The 20,635-nt window shown below is 40.1% G+C and overlaps 1 protein-coding gene across 1 annotated transcript in view; it reads left to right on the top strand.

Annotated features, from left to right (window-relative positions):
- The window catches only part of TTPA (alpha tocopherol transfer protein), a 274,300-nt gene that overhangs the window by 176,081 nt on the left and 77,584 nt on the right, over positions 1 to 20,635 (top strand). The window contains exon 4 of the mRNA XM_053715072.1: positions 3,986 to 4,096. Within this exon, the coding sequence (XP_053571047.1) occupies positions 3,986 to 4,096 (111 nt within the window). The remainder of the gene's footprint in view (positions 1 to 3,985; positions 4,097 to 20,635) is intronic.

Genomic DNA, 20,635 nt, shown 5'->3' with positions numbered 1-20,635 from the left:
GTTCCGTTTGAACCCATGCATTCCATCGATATTAAGTTATTATCTTGGAAAGTTTTATTTTTGGTTGCTATTTCTTCTGCTCGCAGAGTTTCGGAGCTTTCGGCATTACAATGTGATTCTCCTTATCTTATTTTCCATTCTGATAAGGTGATGTTACGTACCAAACCTGGTTTTCTTCCTAAGGTTGTTTCTAACAAGAATATTAATCAGGAAATTGTTGTTCCTTCATTATATCCTAACCCTTCTTCTAAGAAGGAGCGTCTGTTACATAATTTGGACGTAGTCCGTGCCTTGAAGTTTTGCTTGCAGGCGACTAAGGATTTTCGTCAAACATCTTCATTATTTGTTGTTTTTGCTGGGAAACGTAAGGCTGAAGAGTATCATCCGTGTTGCATATGAGACTGCTGGACAGCAGCCTCCAGAACGGATTACGGCTCATTCTACTAGGGCTGTGGCTTCCTCATGGGCATTTAAAAACGATGCTTCTGTTAAACAGATTTGCAAGGCTGCAACTTGGTCGTCTCTTCACACTGTTTCTAAATTTTACAAATTTGATACTTTTGCCTCATCTGAGGCTGTTTTTGGGAGAAAGGTTCTTCAAGCAGTGGTGCCTTCTGTTTAGGTTCCTGTCTTTTCCCTCCCTTTTTCATCCGTGTCCTATAGCTTTGGTATTGTATCCCATAAGTTAGGATGAAATCCGTGGACTCGTCATATCTTGTAAAAGAAAAGGAAATTTATGCTTACTTGATAAATTTGTTTCTTTTACGATATAACGAGTCCACGACCCACCCTGTTGTTTTTTCTAGAGACAGTGTTTTATTTTTGTTAAACTTCAGTCACCTCTGCTCCTTGGCTTTTCCTTTCTCTCCCTAACTTCGGTCGAATGACTGGGTTGGGGGGAGGGAGGAGCTATTTATGCAGCTCCTTATCTTATTTTCCATTCTGATAAGATGGTGTTACGTACCAAACCTGGTTTTCTTCCTATGGTTGTTTCTAACAAGATTATTAATCAGGAAATTGTTGTTCCTTCATTATGTCCTAACCCTTCTTCTAAGAAGGAGCGTCTGTTACATAATTTGGACTGTGCCTTGAAGTTTTACTTGCAGGCGACTAAGGATTTTCGTCAAACATCTTCATTATTTGTTGTTTTTGCTGGGAAACGTAGGGGTCAGAAGGCTATGGCTACCTCTCTTTCTTTTTGGCTGAAGATTATCATCCGTGTTGCATATGAGACTGCTGGACAGCAGCCTCCAGAACGAATTATGGCTCATTCTACTAGGGCTGTGGCTTCCTCATGGGCATTTAAAAATGATGCTTCTGTTAAACAGATTTGCAAGGCTGCAACTTGCTCGTCTCTTCACACTTTTTCAAAATTTTACAAATTTGATTCTTTTGCCTCATCTGAGGCTGTTTTTGGGAGAAAGGTTCTTTAAGCAGTGGTGCCTTCTGTGTAGGTTCCTGTCTAGTCCCTCCCTTTTTTATCCGTGTCCAATAGCTTTGGTATTGTATCCCATAAGTAAGGATGAAATCCGTGGACTCGTCATATCTTGTATAAGAAAAGGAAATGTATGCTTACCTGATAAATGTGTTTCTTTTACGATATAACGAGTCCACGACCCACCCTGTTGTTTTTTCTAGAGACAGGGTTTTATTTTTGTTAAACTTCAGTCACCTCTGCTCCTTGGCTTTTCCTTTCTCTCCCTAACTTCGGTCGAATGACTGGGTTGGGGGGAAGGGAGGAGCTATTTATGCAGCTCTGCTGTGGAGCTCTTTGCCTCCTCCTGCTGACCTGCTGACCAGGAGGCGATATCCCATAAGTAAGGATGAAATCCGTGGACTCGTCATATCGTAAAAGAAACAAATTTATCAGGTAAGCATAAATTTCCTTTTTGATTTACCAAAAACTATATATAAAAACTATATATTTTCTTCGTAAACGGGAAGAGTCCACAGCTGCATTCATTACTTTTGGGAATTCAGAACCTGGCCACCAGGAGGAGGCAAAGACACCCCAGCCAAAGGCTGAAACACCTCCCCCACTTCCCTCATCCCCCAGTCATTCTTTGCCTTTTGTCTCAGGAGGTGGACAGAGAAGTGTCAGAAGATTCATGGAGGGTAGTACTCTTTGAAATGGGACTGGAGTTTTAAGTAATCCTGTCAGCCTCTCAGTGAGATCATGGTTGAAAGTTAGAGTCCGGAGATGCAGGGAGAGTCTTTCTGTGAAACCATCCCGACTCATATTAACAGCTCCTGGGCAATCAGCGTTGACGAGTTTCGCTGCCTGCCTTTATTCACTCAAGTCCATGTCAGAAGCGAGGCTACTATCTGTCACACTTGAAAGGCCGTGTTCCTGTTCCACAGCGTAGATGTAATATTAAACGAAAGAAGTCGGGGTCCCAGTGGGTTAATATCTCCTGAGGGGGTTTATTGAACAGGGGGGACTGTAATCATGTTTGTTATGTGATGTTGTCTGCTATTGTGTAGTTATACTTGGGCTCATGGCTTTTCGGACATAACTGCATTACGCAGCGCTATAAACAAAGGGGAGTACAACAAAACAATTAAAGGGATCGAATGGGTAGAGGGCCCTGCCAAGAGTTGCACTGTTGTAATCCACTCTTAAGAAGGTGATCTACAAACAGCTGGACTCTTAGGCTTACATGCTAAGGGGGTTCAGGGGATAGCAATGGAGGAGTGGAACTGGTATAAAGTAAGGTTAGCATAGGTTGTATGCATCCTTGAACAGTAGAATCTTTAGGGAGCGCTTGAAGCTTTCAAAACTAGGGGAGAGTCTTGTGGGGCAAGGCAGAGAGTTCCACAAGATGGGAGCCAGTCTGGAGAAGTCCTGTAAACGGGAGTGCGATGAGGTAACCAGAGAGGAGGAGAGTAGGAGGTCATGAGCAGAGCGAAGGGGACGGGAGGGAGAGTATCTGGAGACAAGGTCTGAGATATAGGGGGGAGCAGTGCAGTTGAGGGCTTTGTATGTCAGAGTGAGAGTTTTGTGTTTGATCCTAGAGGCAAGAGGAAGCCAGTGAAGGGATTGGCAGAGAGGTGCAGCAGATGAAGAGTGACGTGTAAGGAAGATGAGTCTAGCAGAGGTATTCATTATGGATTGTAAGGGAGCTAGGCGGCAGGTGGGGAGACCAGAGAGGACAGAGTTGCAGTAATCAAGGCGGGAAAGAATGAGAGAGTGCATTAAAATCTTAGTTGTGTCTTGTGTAAGGAAGTGTCTAATTTTGGAGATGTTTTTAAGGTGGAAGCGGCAGGCTTTAGCCAAGGACTGAATGTGAGGAGTGAAGGAAAGATCTGAGTCAAATGTGACCCCGAGACATCGGGCATGCGGGGTAGGGGTAATGATCGAGTTGTCGACAGTTATAGAGAGATTGGGGGTGGAGATTTTGGAAGAAGGGGGGAAAATGAGGAGCTCAGTTTTGGAGAGATTTAGCTTGAGGTAGTGGGAGGACATCCATAACTAATGTCAAATCTGATCATATGAAAAAAATTGTAAACTTTTTCACAAAGTTAGGGTTCCTCACTGAAATTATTTATATACCCTTTGTGCAATCGACCCAAATTATTGTAAAAGTCTCCCTGGGACCCCCTTTGTTCCGAAATAGCAGGCATACATTATCCCTACCAAACAGCTCTCTAACCCTAAGGTTTTATTATAGAAAAAAAATGAAAGGTTTTTCAATGGATGAGAATATACCCACCTCTTAGGTTCATAGATATGTAGTTAATATGTTTTTGTTTTTTGATTTTCAGAATCATGTTACTATTACCAGTGACATTATAGTGGGATAGAAATTAATGTAACATTTCTTTCAGATAAGTAATATTTAATGTGATCATTTAATTATAATAATTGATTTATTGGCAAATGTATATATATTTGTATAAAAAAAAATAGCACAAAATTGCGTGTTCAATTACTATGTACTAAAGAGGTCATTGCACAAATATGCTTTATTCTTTTTTTCTTCAGGATTCATTCCCATTAAAAGTTCGTGGAATACATCTTATAAATGAACCTTTGTTCTTTCATCCTGTCTTTTCATTAATTAAACCATTTCTTCCTGAGAAAATAAAACAGCGGGTAAGTGTGCATTGTGCATTTCATTTTTGGTCCATATTAAAGTAATAATTTGAGGGAAAAAATATGTCAGTGCCAGAGTTTGATGTCATCATTGATGGTATTGCTATGACATCATCCAACAGTTAGAGAAATTGTATATGGAAAAGCACATATAGCTTTTAGTAGAAATGTTTGTGATACGTTTTAAACAAGAAAACTCTTATAGGAAACTTTGTAATGATATAGGTGATGTTTTGTTCACTAAACAAAGTGATTTCATTGTAAATAAGGTAACTCCAGTAGATACCAAATGTGACACAAATAAAGGGTTAAATTCATAATCCATGTGTCCCTGTACATGAAGGTTCCTTATGATTCTCAGGCTCATCTTTTATAAATGTCAGAGATAGGAGTGATATGCAGATAGCCAGACACTGCACTTGCACACCAAAAATGTAAAAAACAAAACAAAAAAAACTAAGGTGCATGAACACACACAAAAAATAATTCTAAAATATCTATAAAAAAAAAAGGGCTATATTACAAGTGGAGCCGAACTGATAGCCCAGGCAGAGTGTACGGTATCCGTAGCGCAAGCTTGCACAAAGAATAGCGCACAATCTGGTATTACAAGTAGATGGTAAAAAAAGGTTTACCAGAGAATCTTAATGCAACCAACATTTTTTAGGACATCTATACTTTGAATGGATAGCGCAGATTGTGCTGTCATCACTCAATTTACAAATGTAGCGCTTTTGGAGACCCGAAGTGAAGTGTCAATGCTTGAAAATACGCATAGCAAAACACATGTATAATATATCAAAATAAGGGGCAAGATTACATATGCAACGTCGCCCGCAAAAGCCAGCAACGCTGGTTTTTACGGGGTTTTGGTATCACATATATAGCACTGCATATAAATGCGACGTTTATATTTCGCCCGTCCCCCGCAATTTTTACTCCCATAAGCTAACATAGAACGGCATCGCAAATCGGTATCACATATTCAGCGCAAGGATTTACGCAGAGAAAATTGAGACATTTTACCCCATTTTTACCTCGCCACACATAGGCAGGAGCAGCAAGACTTGTGCTGAGTATGTGAGCACGGTAACCCCTGAAAATAGGTACTAGCACCTAACGCATGCGCAATATCTATCTACCTGTCAATTGTCGTCCCCCACCACAATAACTAATAAACTATATTAACCCTTAATCCGCCAACCCCCACATCGCAAAACATCTAATTAAACTATTAACCCCTAAACCGCCATCACCCCATAACGCAATATACTGTAATAAACTACTAACCCCCATTCGTTATTCACCCATATCGCAAAGTACCTATTAAAACTATTAACCCCTAAACCGCCATCCTCCACCAACGCAATAAACTTAATTAACGTATTAACCCCCAATCCGCCAAACCCACAGAACGCAGTAATCCTAAAAAAAATAATTAACCCCTAAACCGCCAAACCCAAACAACGCAAATAACTAATTTAATTACTAAGCCCCCTAACCTAACACCCGTTAACCTAACACAACCTAAATTAACCCCAATTACCTAAATTAAAAAATACTAAGTTACAAACATTTAAAATAAAAAAGCTAACATTACTTAAAAATAAAGAAAAATTTAAATTAAATTAACCTAAGATTACAAAAAAATTCTAACATTACATAAAACAATAAACCAAATTATCAAAAATTTAAAAATCAAACCTAATCCCTATGAAAATAAAAAAGCCCCCCTAAAATAAAAACACCCCCTAATCTAATGCTGAACTACCAATTGCACTAAATTAAACAGCTCTTTTACCTTAAAAAATACTGAGTCCCCACCTCTAACAGTAAAAACCCCACCCACCAAACCCCCAAAATAAAAAAACCTAACACTAAAAAATCCTAAACTACTCATTGCCCCTAAAGGGGCATTTGTATGGGCATTGCCCTTAAAAGGGCATTCAGCTCTTTTACTGCTTTTAAAAGGGCATTCAGCTCTTCTAAAATTGCCAATTAGCCCTAATCTAAAAAAAAAACACCCCAAAAAACCTTAAAAAACCTAACACTAACCCCTCTTTAGGTACTCACTGTTGCTGAAGTCCGACTTGAATGATCTTCATCCAGGCGGCTCCATCTTCCTCCATCGAGGGACCGGCATCTTCTTCATCCCTGCGGCGGTGGAGCAGTCGATGCGTGGGGGCGGAGGTCCATCTTCATCCAGGCGGCTCCATCTTCATCGAGGGACTGGCATCTTCTTCATCCGTGTGGAGGCGGAGGTCCAGGCGGAGGTCCATCGATCCGAAGTGGAGGTCCTCTTCATGCGATTGTCCGCCGCACACTGAGGATTCAAAGGCAAGGTACCCCTTTTATACTGGGGGTACCATTGCATTCTTATTGGCTGAAAAATTTAAATCAGTCAATAGGAATTAGAGCTGCTTAAATCCTATTGTCTGTTCAAATCAGCCAATAGGATTTAAGCAGCTCTCATTCCTACTGGCTGATTTGAGAGCTACTGAAATCCTATTGGCTGATTTGAACAGCCAATAGGATTTCAGTAGCTCTCATCCTATTGGCTGATTTGAATTTGAATCTTCATTTCCGCCCTCCGCTCCATGCCAGCTTGTTCCTGGAAGAAGCTATCACCGCTTGGAAGAAGACTTCAGCGCCGGACTTCAGAAACCATGAGTACCTATCTGGGGCTTAGACTTAGGCTTTTTTTTTTTAATTTTTGGGGGTTTGTTTTTAAAAAAAAAGATTTATTGAGCACTCTTAAAAGAGCTGAATGCCCTTTTAAGGGCAGTAAAAGCGTTCATAGCCCTTTTAAGGGCAATGCCCATACAAATGCCCCTTTAGGAGCAATGGGTAGTTCAGGATTTTTTAGTATTAGGTTTTTTTATTTTGTGGGTTTGGTGGTTGAGGGGTTTTACTGTTAGAGGGAGGATTTAATACTTTTTAAGATAAAAGCTGTTTAATTTAGGGCAATGCCCTACAAAAGGCCCTTTTAAAAGCTATTGGTAGTTTAGCATTAGATTAGAGGGTGTTTTATTTTTGGGGGCTTTTTTATTTTCATAGGGATTAGGTTTAATTTTTGATAATTTGGTTTATTATTTTATGTAATTTTGAATTTTTTATTTTTTTAAATCTTAGATTAATTTAATCTTAGTTTTTTTTTATTTTTAAGTAAAGTTTTTTTATTTTAATTGTTTGTAACTTAGTATTTTTAAATTTAGGTAATTGGGGCGGGGTTTATGTGGTACCCCCATGTGCCAGTTGACACGGGCGACGCGGGTTAAAGCGGTACGCTGAAACTTGCGCCTTATATGTAATCTCGCCCAAAGTATTTCACTCATATTTTATACATATTCAGTGTTCTCCCCAGGACCTTTTTAGATTTTACTGACCACCTGGCTTAAACTTTAGCCAATATTAAGCTAAAATTAGTAATATGTTCCATTTCTATTGCACAAATTATAATTAAATACATTTATGTTAAACTATGGAATTAATTTGTGCTTTGGATAGCAGAAAATTATATAATATCAGAAAATATTACACTGCCCACACTGGGCTACTTTATAATGCCACCTGGCTACTTCATAATGCCATCCAGCTGGCAAGATTTTCTGGGAAAAACACTAATGTAAAATCATGGTTTATTATTGGAAACAAAAATGTTTTAACAGTGATTTAAAGTGATATGGTTTATGATCGGGTTTTGGACTGAGAAGGGCTCACAGGTTTATATGTATATGTGTGTGTACATATGTAAGCATATGTATGTATGTGTGCAGTGTTTAAAACGTATATATTACAATAGAAAATTGTAGTTTAACCCCTTAGCGACCACAGCACTTTTCCATCTGTGAAATGTTAAGCTGTAATCATTGCGTGGGGTTACATTTTTTTATATTTCTATTATTGTAGAGCATTGATCGGCGGGAGAGTGTAGTAGCCGATACTCTTTTTTTTCTACTATTATTTAAGGGAGATTTTTAGTGACTTAGCGATGTTTTCTAAGTCTCAGGGTATGTAACTTTTTTCTACCCGGAAGTTAGTTATGCATCTGAAAAGATTTAGGCGCCATCGTCTCACCCCTCTGAAGCGCTTTGTCTCAACTGTAAATTAAAAGGGTGGTGATGCGAACAGTATTAAATTATGTTTAATCTTTATTAAGTGTGCTAGTCTGTATACTCCCGTCGCTTATGAGATACGCTTTTATGCAAAAAATGACATCTACATTTTTTCCTCATGAAGGAGTCTCAGATAGACTGTAGTCATGGCGGCAGTGGGTTATTTGTGTTGCGCCATTTGTCCACTTTCCTTGCAGGATTTCCCTCTTTCTCGCCTGCCATTCTCTTAATTATAGTTGAGGCTTTATTTTTCAACTTGATGTAGACAACGGGTTATCTCTGTACAGGTGGCCCTCGGTTTACAACGGTTCAATTTGCACCATTTCAGAATAACAACCTTTTTTTTCAGTCATGTGACTGCTATTGAAAAGCATTAAGAAGCAGTGCATTGATTAAAATAGCTAGTAGGTGGAGCTGTCCGCTTGTGTTGCAGCAAAGATATGCAAGCCAAGCAAGCTGAAATTAATCAGTTTAACCAGACCTGAGCTATCGAGCAGCTTGCAAAGGAACAAAATCTTCCTGTGTATAAATCAGTCCAGATTGGAATGCATAGAAATAACTGTTTGCAGAAAAATGCAAGTAAAGTCTGTGTTGTGTGATTATTTTATTAGGTTTATAATGCTGTTTAGCATTTAAAGTCTTCATTTTAGCTTTAAAAATAATGTATTAGGTGTTACCTATGCCAATTTTGAGAGGGGCCTGGAACCTAACTCCCTCACTTCCCATTGACTTACATTATAAACTGGGTTTCAATTTACAACGTTTTCGATTTACAACCATTCCTTCTGGGACCTAACCCCGGCGTATACTGAGGGCTATCTGTAATGTGTTCAGATGGTGCCCCTGTCCAACCACGCTAGAGTGCAGGGGAAAAATGCTGCACTTCGGTCGCTTTAAAGTGGATTTTGACTTAAATTATTGCCTTTATGTCTGAGATTTTTATTATATAATGTAATATAATATATATATAGATATATAGATATATATATATACATATATATATATATATATACACACATACAGTATATATCTATATATATCTTCATTGAAATGGGGACTGAGGTCTATTAAACAGTTTGTCCTCATTTATATTTATTTTCCTTTGTGTAATAAAAAATATTTTCCTTTGTGAAATAACATTTTACAAAAAGGTATGAGGAAAAATACAATTCGCCTGAACTTTCATGTTATTTACCGCCATCTGGTGGCAAGTTCATGTAAATAGTCAATTACATTTTAAATATTGTATGTGTATCTTTCTGCATTCAATCTCTTTCATGTTAGACTTTAGTCTAATTGCCTTTTTTCTTCTTTTTATCCAACTTTCTCATGTGATAGCCCATATCTGACAGGAGCAGGCTTCAGTAATTCTGATCGCTCCAGATTGGCCGCGCAGAATTGGGTTTGCGGACCTGTTGAGAATGTCATCCTTTTTCCTGTGGAAATTGCCTCTGAGGTGGACCTTCTACTTCAGAGTCTTTTCCTTCTTCCAAATCTAGATTCTCTGAAGCTGAGTGCTTGGCGATTGAATGCCTAGTCTTGTCTAGACAAGGTTTCTTAGAATGGGTTATTGATGCCATGTTTCAGGCTTGTAAGCCGGTACCTCGTAAGATTTACCGTGTGGTGTAAACACCTTTTTTTGGTGCGACTTCAGGGTTTTTTCTCTTGGAGTCGGATGAGAGTTTCCCGCATTCTGTCCTTTTCTTCTGTTATGTGTGATCAGTCCACGGGTCATCATTACTTCTGGGATATAACTCCTCCCCAACAGGAAATGCAAGAGGATTCACCCAGCAGAGCTGCATATAGCTCCTCCCCTCTACGTCAGTCCCAGTCATTCTCTTGCACCCAACGACTAGATAGGATGTGTGAGAGGACTATGGTGATTATACTTAGTTTTTATGACTTCAATCAAAAGTTTGTTATTTTACAATAGCACCGGAGCGTGTTATTACTTCTCTGGCAGAGTTTGAGGAAGAATCTACCAGAGTTTTTTACTATGATTTTAACCGGAGTAGTTAAGATCATATTGCTGTTCTCGGCCATCTGAGGGAGGTAAAAGCTTCAGATCAGGGGACAGCGGGCAGATGAATCTGCATTGAGGTATGTAGCAGTTTTTATTTTCTGAATGGAATTGATGAGAAAATCCTGCCATACCGTTATAATGACATGTATGTATACATTTCAGTATTCTGGGGATGGTATTTCACCGGAACTACTCTGTTAAAAGTCACTAATCCTTTTAATAAGTATTTATCATGTTAAACGTTTTTGCTGGAATGTAGAATCGTTTACATTTCTGAGGTACTGAGTGAATAAATATTTGGGCATTATTTTCCACTTGGCAGTTGTTTGCTTTTAATTGTGACAGTTTCGTTTCTCTTCACTGCTGTGTGTGAGAGGGAGGGGCCGTTTTTGGCGCTCTTTGCTACGCATCAAAAATTTCCAGTCAGCTACTCTTATATTTCCTGCATGATCCGGTTCATCTCTGACAGATCTCAAGGTTGGAGGGAGGTAGATTCTCTCAGCAGAGCTGTGAGAATTTTATATTGACTGTGAATAAAAACGTTGCTCTGTAATTTTTTATGTCAAATTTAATTATTGTTATTTTACTAATGGGAACAAACCTTTACTAAAAGTTGTGTTGTTTTAAAGTTTGATGCTATAACTGTTTTTCAGTTCATTATTTCAACTGTCATTTAATCGTTTAGTACCTCTTTGAGGCACAGTACGTTTTTGCTAAAAAAGATTATAACCAAGTTGCAAGTTTATTGCTAGTGTGTTAAACATGTCTGACTCAGAGGAAGATATCTGTGTCATTTGTTCCAATGCCAAGGTGGAGCCCAATAGAAATTTATGTACTAACTGTATTGATGCTACTTTAAATAAAAGTCAATCTGTACAATTTGAACAAATTTCACCAAACAGCGAGGGGAGAGTTATGCCGACTAACTCGCCTCACGCGGCAGTACCTGCATCTCCCGCCCGGGAGGTGCGTGATATTATGGCGCCTAGTACATCTGGGCGACCATTACAGATAACATTACAAGATATGGCTACTGTTATGACTGAAGTTTTGTCTAAATTACCAGAACTAAGAGGCAAGCGTGATCACTCTGGGGTGAGAACAGAGTGCGCTGACAATACTAGGGTCATGTCTGATACTGCGTCACAGCTTGCAGAGCATGAGGACGGAGAGCTTCATTCTGTGGGTGACGGTTCTGATCCAAACAGATTGGATTCAGATATTTCAAATTTTAAATTTAAATTGGAGAACCTCCGTGTATTACTAGGGGAGGTTTTAGCAGCTCTCAATGATTGTAACACCGTTGCAATACCAGAGAAATTGTGTAGGTTGGATAAATACTTTGCGGTACCGGCGAGTACTGACGTTTTTCCTATACCTAAGAGACTAACTGAAATTGTTACTAAGGAGTGGGATAGACCCGGTGTGCCGTTCTCACCCCCTCCAATATTTAGAAAGATGTTTCCAATAGACGCCACCACTCGGGACTTATGGCAAACGGTCCCTAAGGTGGAGGGAGCAGTTTCTACTTTAGCTAAGCGTACCACTATCCCGGTGGAGGATAGCTGTGCTTTTTCAGATCCAATGGATAAAAAATTAGAGGGTTACCTTAAGAAAATGTTTGTTCAACAAGGTTTTATATTGCAACCCCTTGCATGTATCGCGCCGATTACGGCTGCGGCAGCATTTTGGATTGAGTCTCTGGAAGAGAACCTTAGTTCATCTACGCTAGACGACATTACGGACAGGCTTAGAGTCCTTAAACTAGCTAATTCATTCATTTCGGAGGCCGTAGTACATTTAACCAAACTTACGGCTAAGAACTCAGGATTCGCCATCCAGGCACGTAGGGCGCTGTGGCTAAAATCCTGGTCAGCTGATGTTACTTCTAAGTCCAAATTACTTAATATACCTTTCAAGGGGCAGTCTTTATTTGGGCCCGGTTTGAAAGAAATTATCGCTGACATTACAGGAGGTAAGGGCCACGCCCTACCTCAAGACAAAGCCAAAGCTAAGGCTAGACAGTCTAATTTTCGTCCCTTTCGGAATTTCAAAACAGGAGCAGCATCAACCTCCACTGCACCAAAACAGGAGGGAGCTGTTGCTCGTTACAGGCAAGGCTGGAAACCTAACCAGTCCTGGAACAAGGGCAAGCAGGCCAGGAAACCTGCTGCTGCCCCAAAGACAGCATGAACCGAGAGCCCTCGATCCGGGACCGGATCTAGTGGGGGGCAGACTTTCTCTCTTCGCCCAGGCCTGGGCAAGAGATGTTCAGGATCCCTGGGCGCTAGAGATCATATCTCAGGGATACCTTCTAGACTTCAAATTATCTCCCCCAAGAGGGAGATTTCATCTGTCAAGGTTGTCAACAAACCAGATAAAGAAAGAAGCGTTTCTACGCTGTGTACAAGATCTGTTATTAATGGGAGTGATCCATCCGGTTCCGCGGTCGGAACAAGGACAAGGGTTCTACTCAAACCTGTTTGTGGTTCCCAAAAAAGAGGGAACTTTCAGGCCAATCTTAGATTTAAAGATTCTAAACAAATTCCTAAGAGTTCCATCGTTCAAAATGGAAACTATTCGGACAATCTTACCCATGATCCAAAAGGGTCAGTACATGACCACAGTGGATTTAAAAGATGCTTACCTTCACATACCGATTCACAAAGATCATCACCGGTACCTAAGGTTTGCCTTCTTAGACAGGCACTACCAGTTTGTAGCTCTTCCATTCGGATTGGCTACGGCTCCAAGAATCTTCACAAAGGTTCTGGGTGCCCTTCTGGCGGTACTAAGACCGCGAGGGATTTCGGTAGCTCCGTATCTAGACGACATTCTAATACAAGCTTCAAGCTTTCAAACTGCCAAGTCTCATACAGAGTTAGTTCTGGCATTTCTAAGGTCGCATGGATGGAAAGTGAACGAAAAGAAGAGTTCTCTTTTTCCTCTCACAAGAGTTCCATTCTTGGGGACTCTTATAGATTCTGTAGAAATGAAGATTTACCTGACAGAAGACAGGTTAACAAAGCTTCTAAATGCATGCCGTGTCCTTCATTCCATTCAACACCCGTCAGTAGCTCAATGCATGGAGGTGATCGGCTTAATGGTAGCGGCAATGGACATAGTACCTTTTGCACGCCTACACCTCAGACCGCTGCAATTGTGCATGCTAAGTCAGTGGAATGGGGATTACTCAGATTTGTCCCCTACTCTGAATCTGAATCAAGAGACCAGAAATTCTCTTCTATGGTGGCTTTATCGGCCACACCTGTCCAGGGGGATGCCATTCAGCAGGCCAGACTGGACAATTGTAACAACAGACGCCAGCCTACTAGGTTGGGGCGCTGTCTGGAATTCTCTGAAAGCTCAGGGACTATGGAATCAGGAGGAGAGTCTCCTTCCAATAAACATTCTGGAATTGAGAGCAGTTCTCAATGCCCTTCTGGCTTGGCCCCAATTAACAACTCGGGGGTTCATCAGGTTTCAGTCGGACAACATCACGACTGTAGCTTACATCAACCATCAGGGAGGGACAAGAAGCTCCCTAGCAATGATGGAAGTATCAAAGATAATTCGCTGGGCAGAGTCTCACTCTTGCCACCTGTCAGCAATCCACATCCCGGGAGTGGAGAACTGGGAGGCGGATTTTTTGAGTCGCCAGACTTTTCATCCGGGGGAGTGGGAACTTCATCCGGAGGTCTTTGCCCAAATACTTCGACGTTGGGGCAAACCAGAGATAGATCTCATGGCGTCTCGCCAGAACGCCAAACTTCCTCACTACGGGTCCAGATCCAGGGATCCGGGAGCGGTTCTGATAGATGCTTTGACAGCACCTTGGAACTTCGGGATGGCTTATGTGTTTCCACCCTTCCCGCTGCTTCCTCGATTGATTGCCAAAATCAAACAGGAGAGAGCATCAGTGATTCTAATAGCGCCTGCATGGCCACGCAGGACTTGGTATGCAGATCTAGTGGACATGTCATCCTGTCCGCCTTGGTCTCTACCTCTAAGACAGGACCTTCTGATACAGGGTCCATTCAAACATCAAAATCTAACTTCTCTGAAGCTGACTGCTTGGAAATTGAACGCTTGATTTTATCAAAACGTGGTTTTTCTGAGTCGGTTATTGATACCCTGATACAGGCTAGGAAGCCTGTTACCAGAAAGATTTACCATAAAATATGGCGTAAATACCTATACTGGTGCGAATCCAAACGTTACTCCTGGAGTAAGGTTAGGATCCCTAGGATATTGTCCTTTCTACAAGAAGGTTTAGAAAAGGGTTTATCAGCTAGTTCATTAAAGGGACAGATTTCAGCTCTGTCCATCTTGTTACACAGGCGTCTGTCAGAAAATCCAGACGTCCAGGCCTTTTGTCAGGCTTTAGCTAGGATCAAGCCTGTGTTTAAAGCTGTTGCTCCGCCATGGAGTTTAAACTTAGTTCTTAACGTTTTACAGGGTGTTCCGTTTGAACCCCTTCATTCCATTGATATAAAATTGTTATCTTGGAAAGTTCTGTTTTTAATGGCTATTTCCTCGGCTCGAAGAGTCTCTGAGTTATCAGCTTTACATTGTGATTCTCCTTATCTGATTTTTCACTCAGACAAGGTAGTTCTGCGTACTAAACCTGGGTTCTTACCTAAGGTAGTCACTAACAGGAATATCAATCAAGAGATTGTTGTTCCATCCTTGTGTCCAAATCCTTCTTCAAAGAAGGAACGTCTTCTACACAATCTGGATGTAGTTCGTGCCCTCAAGTTCTACTTGCAGGCAACTAAAGATTTTCGCCAAACTTCTTCCCTGTTTGTCGTTTATTCTGGACAGAGGAGAGGTCAAAAAGCTTCTGCTACCTCTCTCTCTTTTTGGCTTCGTAGCATAATACGTTTAGCCTATGAGACTGCTGGACAGCAGCCTCCTGAAAGAATTACAGCTCACTCCACTAGAGCTGTGGCTTCCACTTGGGCCTTTAAGAATGAGGCCTCTGTTGAACAGATTTGCAAGGCTGCAACTTGGTCTTCGCTTCATACTTTTTCCAAATTTTACAAATTTGACACTTTTGCTTCTTCGGAGGCTATTTTTGGGAGAAAGGTTCTTCAGGCAGTGGTTCCTTCTGTATAATGAGCCTGCCTATCCCTCCCGTCATCCGTGTACTTTTGCTTTGGTATTGGTATCCCAGAAGTAATGATGACCCGTGGACTGATCACACATAACAGAAGAAAACATAATTTATGCTTACCTGATAAATTCCTTTCTTCTGTTGTGTGATCAGTCCACGGCCCGCCCTGTTTTAAGGCAGGTAAATATCTTTTAAATTATACTCCAGTCACCACTTCACCCTTGGTTACTCCTTTCTCGTTGATTCTTGGTCGAATGACTGGGACTGACGTAGAGGGGAGGAGCTATATGCAGCTCTGCTGGGTGAATCCTCTTGCATTTCCTGTTGGGGAGGAGTTATATCCCAGAAGTAATGATGACCCGTGGACTGATCACACAACAGAAGAAAGGAATTTATCAGGTAAGCATAAATTATGTTTTTTTCAGGAGGGTCTGGAGAAGGGCTTGTCAGTCAGTAATTTGAGAAGTCAAATTTCTGCCTTGTCGATTTTTTTGCATTTCCGTCTGGCAGACTTTCCATATGTTTAATCCTTTGTTCAGGCCTTGTTCAGATTCAAGCCTGTGTTTAATCCTATTGCTCCACCTTAACCTTGTTCTTAGGGTTTTGCAGCAGGCTCCGTTTGAGCCTATGCACTCTGTTGTTATTATTTGTTATCTTAGAAGGTTTAGTTCTTCACGCCCTTTCTTCTGCTCAAAGAGTTTTTGAGCTTTCGGCTCTACAGTATGATCTCTCTTATCTTATTTTTCTTGCGGATAGGGCGATCCTTTCATGCTATGTTGGGATTTCTTCCTAATGTTACTTCATGATGTAACTTCTTCAGGAAATTCCGTTCTTTCGTTCTATCCTAATCCTTGTTTCAGAAGGAACGTCTGTTGCTTAATCTGGACGTCGTGCATGCTCTGAAGTTCTATCTTCAAGCTTCTAGAGACTTTCGACAATCCTCTGTTTCTTCTTTTGTGTTTGCTCTGGTAAATGTAAGAGCCAGAAGGCCACTTCTTCTATCCTTTCTTTTTGTTTAAGAAGTTTTATTCGGTTGGATAACGAGACAGCTGGTCAACAGCGTTCTGAGAGAATTACGGCTCATTCTGTTAGTGCTCTCTTTTCTTCTCAGGTTTTTTTCAAATTAAGCTTTTTACCTCAGCTGAGTGTTCATTTGAGAGGAAAGTTCGTTTGAGAGGAAAGCGGTGGTGCCTTCTGTTTAGGTCCGCCAGTCTTGTTCTCCCTCCCTTTCATTCTGTGTCCTCTAGCTTGGGTATTGGTTCCTGTGACGAATCAAGCCTTCTCAGTGTCACAATAGAGGGGCGTGGGCATGAAGGGGTTAATGGCACACAGCTCTGGTTCCCTTATCCTTGCAACTCTGCAAAAGGACCTTAAAGGAGCCACCACATTAACCCCAGATCTTGTCCATGCTGCTCTAACAATTTCTCTGCTGCCATCACCAAAACTTTTAAATTAAAGGGGAGTTTTGGGGAACTCCTAACAACTCACACTATTTAGGTATAACGTGCCTTTAGCCTTGTCTCAACAGGAGTGTGAATTCAGATATTAGAGCCCAAAGACAGAATGAGATTTTCTATGTGTTTAATAACAAAAATATCAATACAGGTTACACAGTGCAAAATTATAAAGACATTCAGAATAACATACAAATGCAAAGCTACAGTTCTTTAATAACAAAATGGGACATGAAAAGAATTACACAATACCTTACTTATTATCAAATTCCTTTAGGTATGTGGAGAGCTGCCATCCGATGTTAGTCTCTTGGTCCCAGAGCAGTTCTGCTTAAAAAACCTTTTTCTTTCCTACTTGAATCCAATTCTCTTTGTCTTGTCAAAGACAACGCCCTGGACATGATTTACAACGACTTCAGCCAATGCAAAACAAGTCTTAGCCCCCACTATCAGTCTCCAAGGGGAGGAGCGTTCTGCATTCCTACACACAGTTATATTTAACAGCACTAGGCTGAGGAGGGGGAAGGAAGGAGGGGAGGTGGAAATCTCAGCTTACAGCCTTCTGAGCAGATTGCACACAGAAAAAGGCAATTCACATTAACCTTTTTCCGGGCTGAGAACACAATACCACCTCTGCTGAGTAGCCAATCCAGGTATCAACTACTCCACATGATTGTATCATGACAGTTCCCACTAGTAATTGGAATGGATTTGTGGACTCTCCATGCCATTGAAAAAAACAAAATGTATGCTTACCTGATAAATTTCTTTCTTTCCTGGCATGGAGCGTCCACAACCTGCCCGAAATTCAATTTAAGACGGCAGTTTTTTTTTTTTTATAAACCTCAGGCACCTCTATACCCTTGTGTAATCTTCTATTTCCATTTTCTTTCGGCCGAATGACTGGAGATTATGGGTAATGGGAGTGACACTTAACAGCTCTGCTGGGGTGTTCTTTGCCTCCTCCTGCTGGCCAGGAGTTGAATTCCCACTAGTGAATGGAATGGATTCGTTGACTCTCCATGCCAGGAAAGAAAGACATTTATCAGGTAAGCATACATTTTGTTTTTCTGAGTTTGTAAGTACAATTTGTACTTACGTCGGATGTCTGTAACCCGGGGACTGCCTGTATATATATAAGATCAATTTTAATACGTTTCAGCGTGTTTTTCATAAAAAATAGTTGACTTTCCTATGTTCTTGACTTTTTTTTATTTTTAAATTTATATTTCTCTATGTGTATATACAATATATATGTGTGTATATGTGTGTATTTATATATATTATATATATATATATATATATATATATATATATATATATATATATATATATATATATATATATATACAGTGTGTATGTATATATATATATATATATATATATATATGTGTTTATATAAAGATATATATATATATATATATATATATATATATATATATATATATATATATATATTTAAATATGTTTCTATTCATATAGATAAATATAGATGATGATAATATAGGTGATTTTTTCGAGTGTTGTGATGTTTTAACTAAAAGTGAGTTTAATAGTCACATTTGCAAACCATAACAAAATATAACAATAAAAAAGAATGACTGGATTATAAATTTCTCTTAACCACATATTACATATAATACAGTTTTTTTCACTTAGATATTTCTTAACTTACTATTGTTGCATCATTAAATTACCACTTTCTATTCTTCCCACCCCCACTTTGAGTGATTTACTGTTGCAAAGGTAAACCACAGAATCTACAACCTGTGTTTACTATTGCTTCCCCTTCTGAGTGGGTAAATAGTGGTCACATGAATTTGTTCCTATAATTACCTAGTGTGTATGTATGTATTAAATGTCAGACAGGTGCCTTCAGTTTAAATGGAGACTTTTTTCAAGTCAATTGTAATCTATACAGGTAAACAATGCTAACGCTTCTGCACTTTTATTATTGCGCACTGCACATGTAATACACCTATGGGAGTGCTTAAATGTGTTCTGTGGTCACACAGGCAACTCCCAGCATTAACCTGCAAAAAACCTATGGTTATACAATCACATGTTGGGATGTGTTCTGCACTTTTACTATTTTACTTTGCACATGTACTACAGTTATGGGAGTGCTTAAATGTGTTCCATGGGTAAACAGACACCTCCCATGCTATCATTGTACAGCATTAACCTGCAAAGAAGCTAAGGTTATACAATCACATGTTGGGATGTGTTCTGCACTTTTACTATTATACTTTACACATGTTCTGCACCTATAAGAGTGCTTAAATGTGTTCCATGGTTACACAGACACCTCCCATGTTCTCCTTGGACAGCATTAACCTGCTGAAAACCTAAGGTTATACAATCACATACTAGGAGAAGATTAAAATGAAACATTGGAAAGATTGCTCTAGTATTAGACTGTTTTAGTATATGTAGACAACGAGCAAAATAATGAAGCCTCCGGTAGTAGTTTTAAAAATGGTAATCCTTTATTGGAGTTCAAAATCACACATCTTAGCACAGAAGTAGGCTGTGGCTGTGACATATGCTGACATGTTTTGGCTGTAGGCCGTAGTCATAGCTAATAATCTCACTATCACACCCTACTTAAATAGCAACACCAGGGCCAGAGGCGTAACTAAAATTCACAGGGCCCAGGTACAAGAATCTAAGAAGCCCCCCCCCCCCCCCCCAAAAAAAAAGTGAATTTGATACATATCTTTTTTTTCTTTTTTTTTTTATCATTTAACACTGAAAAAAAAATGTGAATCAGATTACATGTTCTGCAAAAGGAGGTACCCTGTGCCCACAGTCTGTGAGATGGTCTGACACCCTATTACTGTATATAGTGACACTGTTTAACCCAACAGTACTGTATATAGTGAGTCAGTTACACAGTCTGTAATCTGCCGGTGAGATGGCTGGCCTGACCCTACCCGCCCCAGTACTTTATAAAGTGACCACAGTAGTCTGTAACATAGTCCAGCCCCCCCCCCCCCCGTACTGTATATAGTGGTACTGTATAGTGACACTATTTACCCCCGCCCCCCCTTGCTGTAGTAACAAGGTCTGTAATTTGCTGGTTACACACACATACAGCACATGCATAAATACACACACAGTCACATACATACATACATACACACACACACACATACAGTACATGCATAAATACACACACAGTCACATAAATACATACACACATACATACATACACATACACACACACATACAGTACATGCATAAATACACACACAGTCACATACACACACACACACATAAACACCAATGGGTAAAACAGAAAGACTAACCCCTGTAGTCAGAGACACTAGTGAAGCATCATGTCACACTCACATGATATCAGTGCAGGCAGTGGCAGGTCAACGTTTTTTATAAAAAAAAAAAATTGTAATCTATACAGGTAAACTATGCTAACGCTTCTGCACTTTTATTATTGCACACTGCACATGTAATACACCTATGGGAGTGCTTAAATGTGTTCTGTGGTCACACAGGCAACTCCCAGCATTAACCTGCAAAAAACCTATGGTTATACAATCACATGTTGGGATGTGTTCTGAACTTTTACTATTGTACTTTGCACATGTACTACAGTTATGGGAGTGCTTAGTTTTAAAAATGGTAATCTTATATTGGAGTTAAAAATCACACATTTTAGCACAGAAGTAGGCTGTGGCTGTGACATATGCTGACATGTTTTGGCTGTAGGCCGTAGTCATAGCTAATAATCTCACTGTCACACCCTACTGAAATAGCAACACCAGGGCCAGAGGCGTAACTAAAATTCACAGGGCCCAGGTGCAAGAATCT

Source organism: Bombina bombina, chromosome 5, assembly GCF_027579735.1.
Source record: "Bombina bombina isolate aBomBom1 chromosome 5, aBomBom1.pri, whole genome shotgun sequence".
NCBI lineage: Eukaryota > Metazoa > Chordata > Amphibia > Anura > Bombinatoridae > Bombina > Bombina bombina.
Note: the sequence above shows the minus strand (reverse complement) of the source record. Positions and strands in the feature narration are given on the sequence as shown.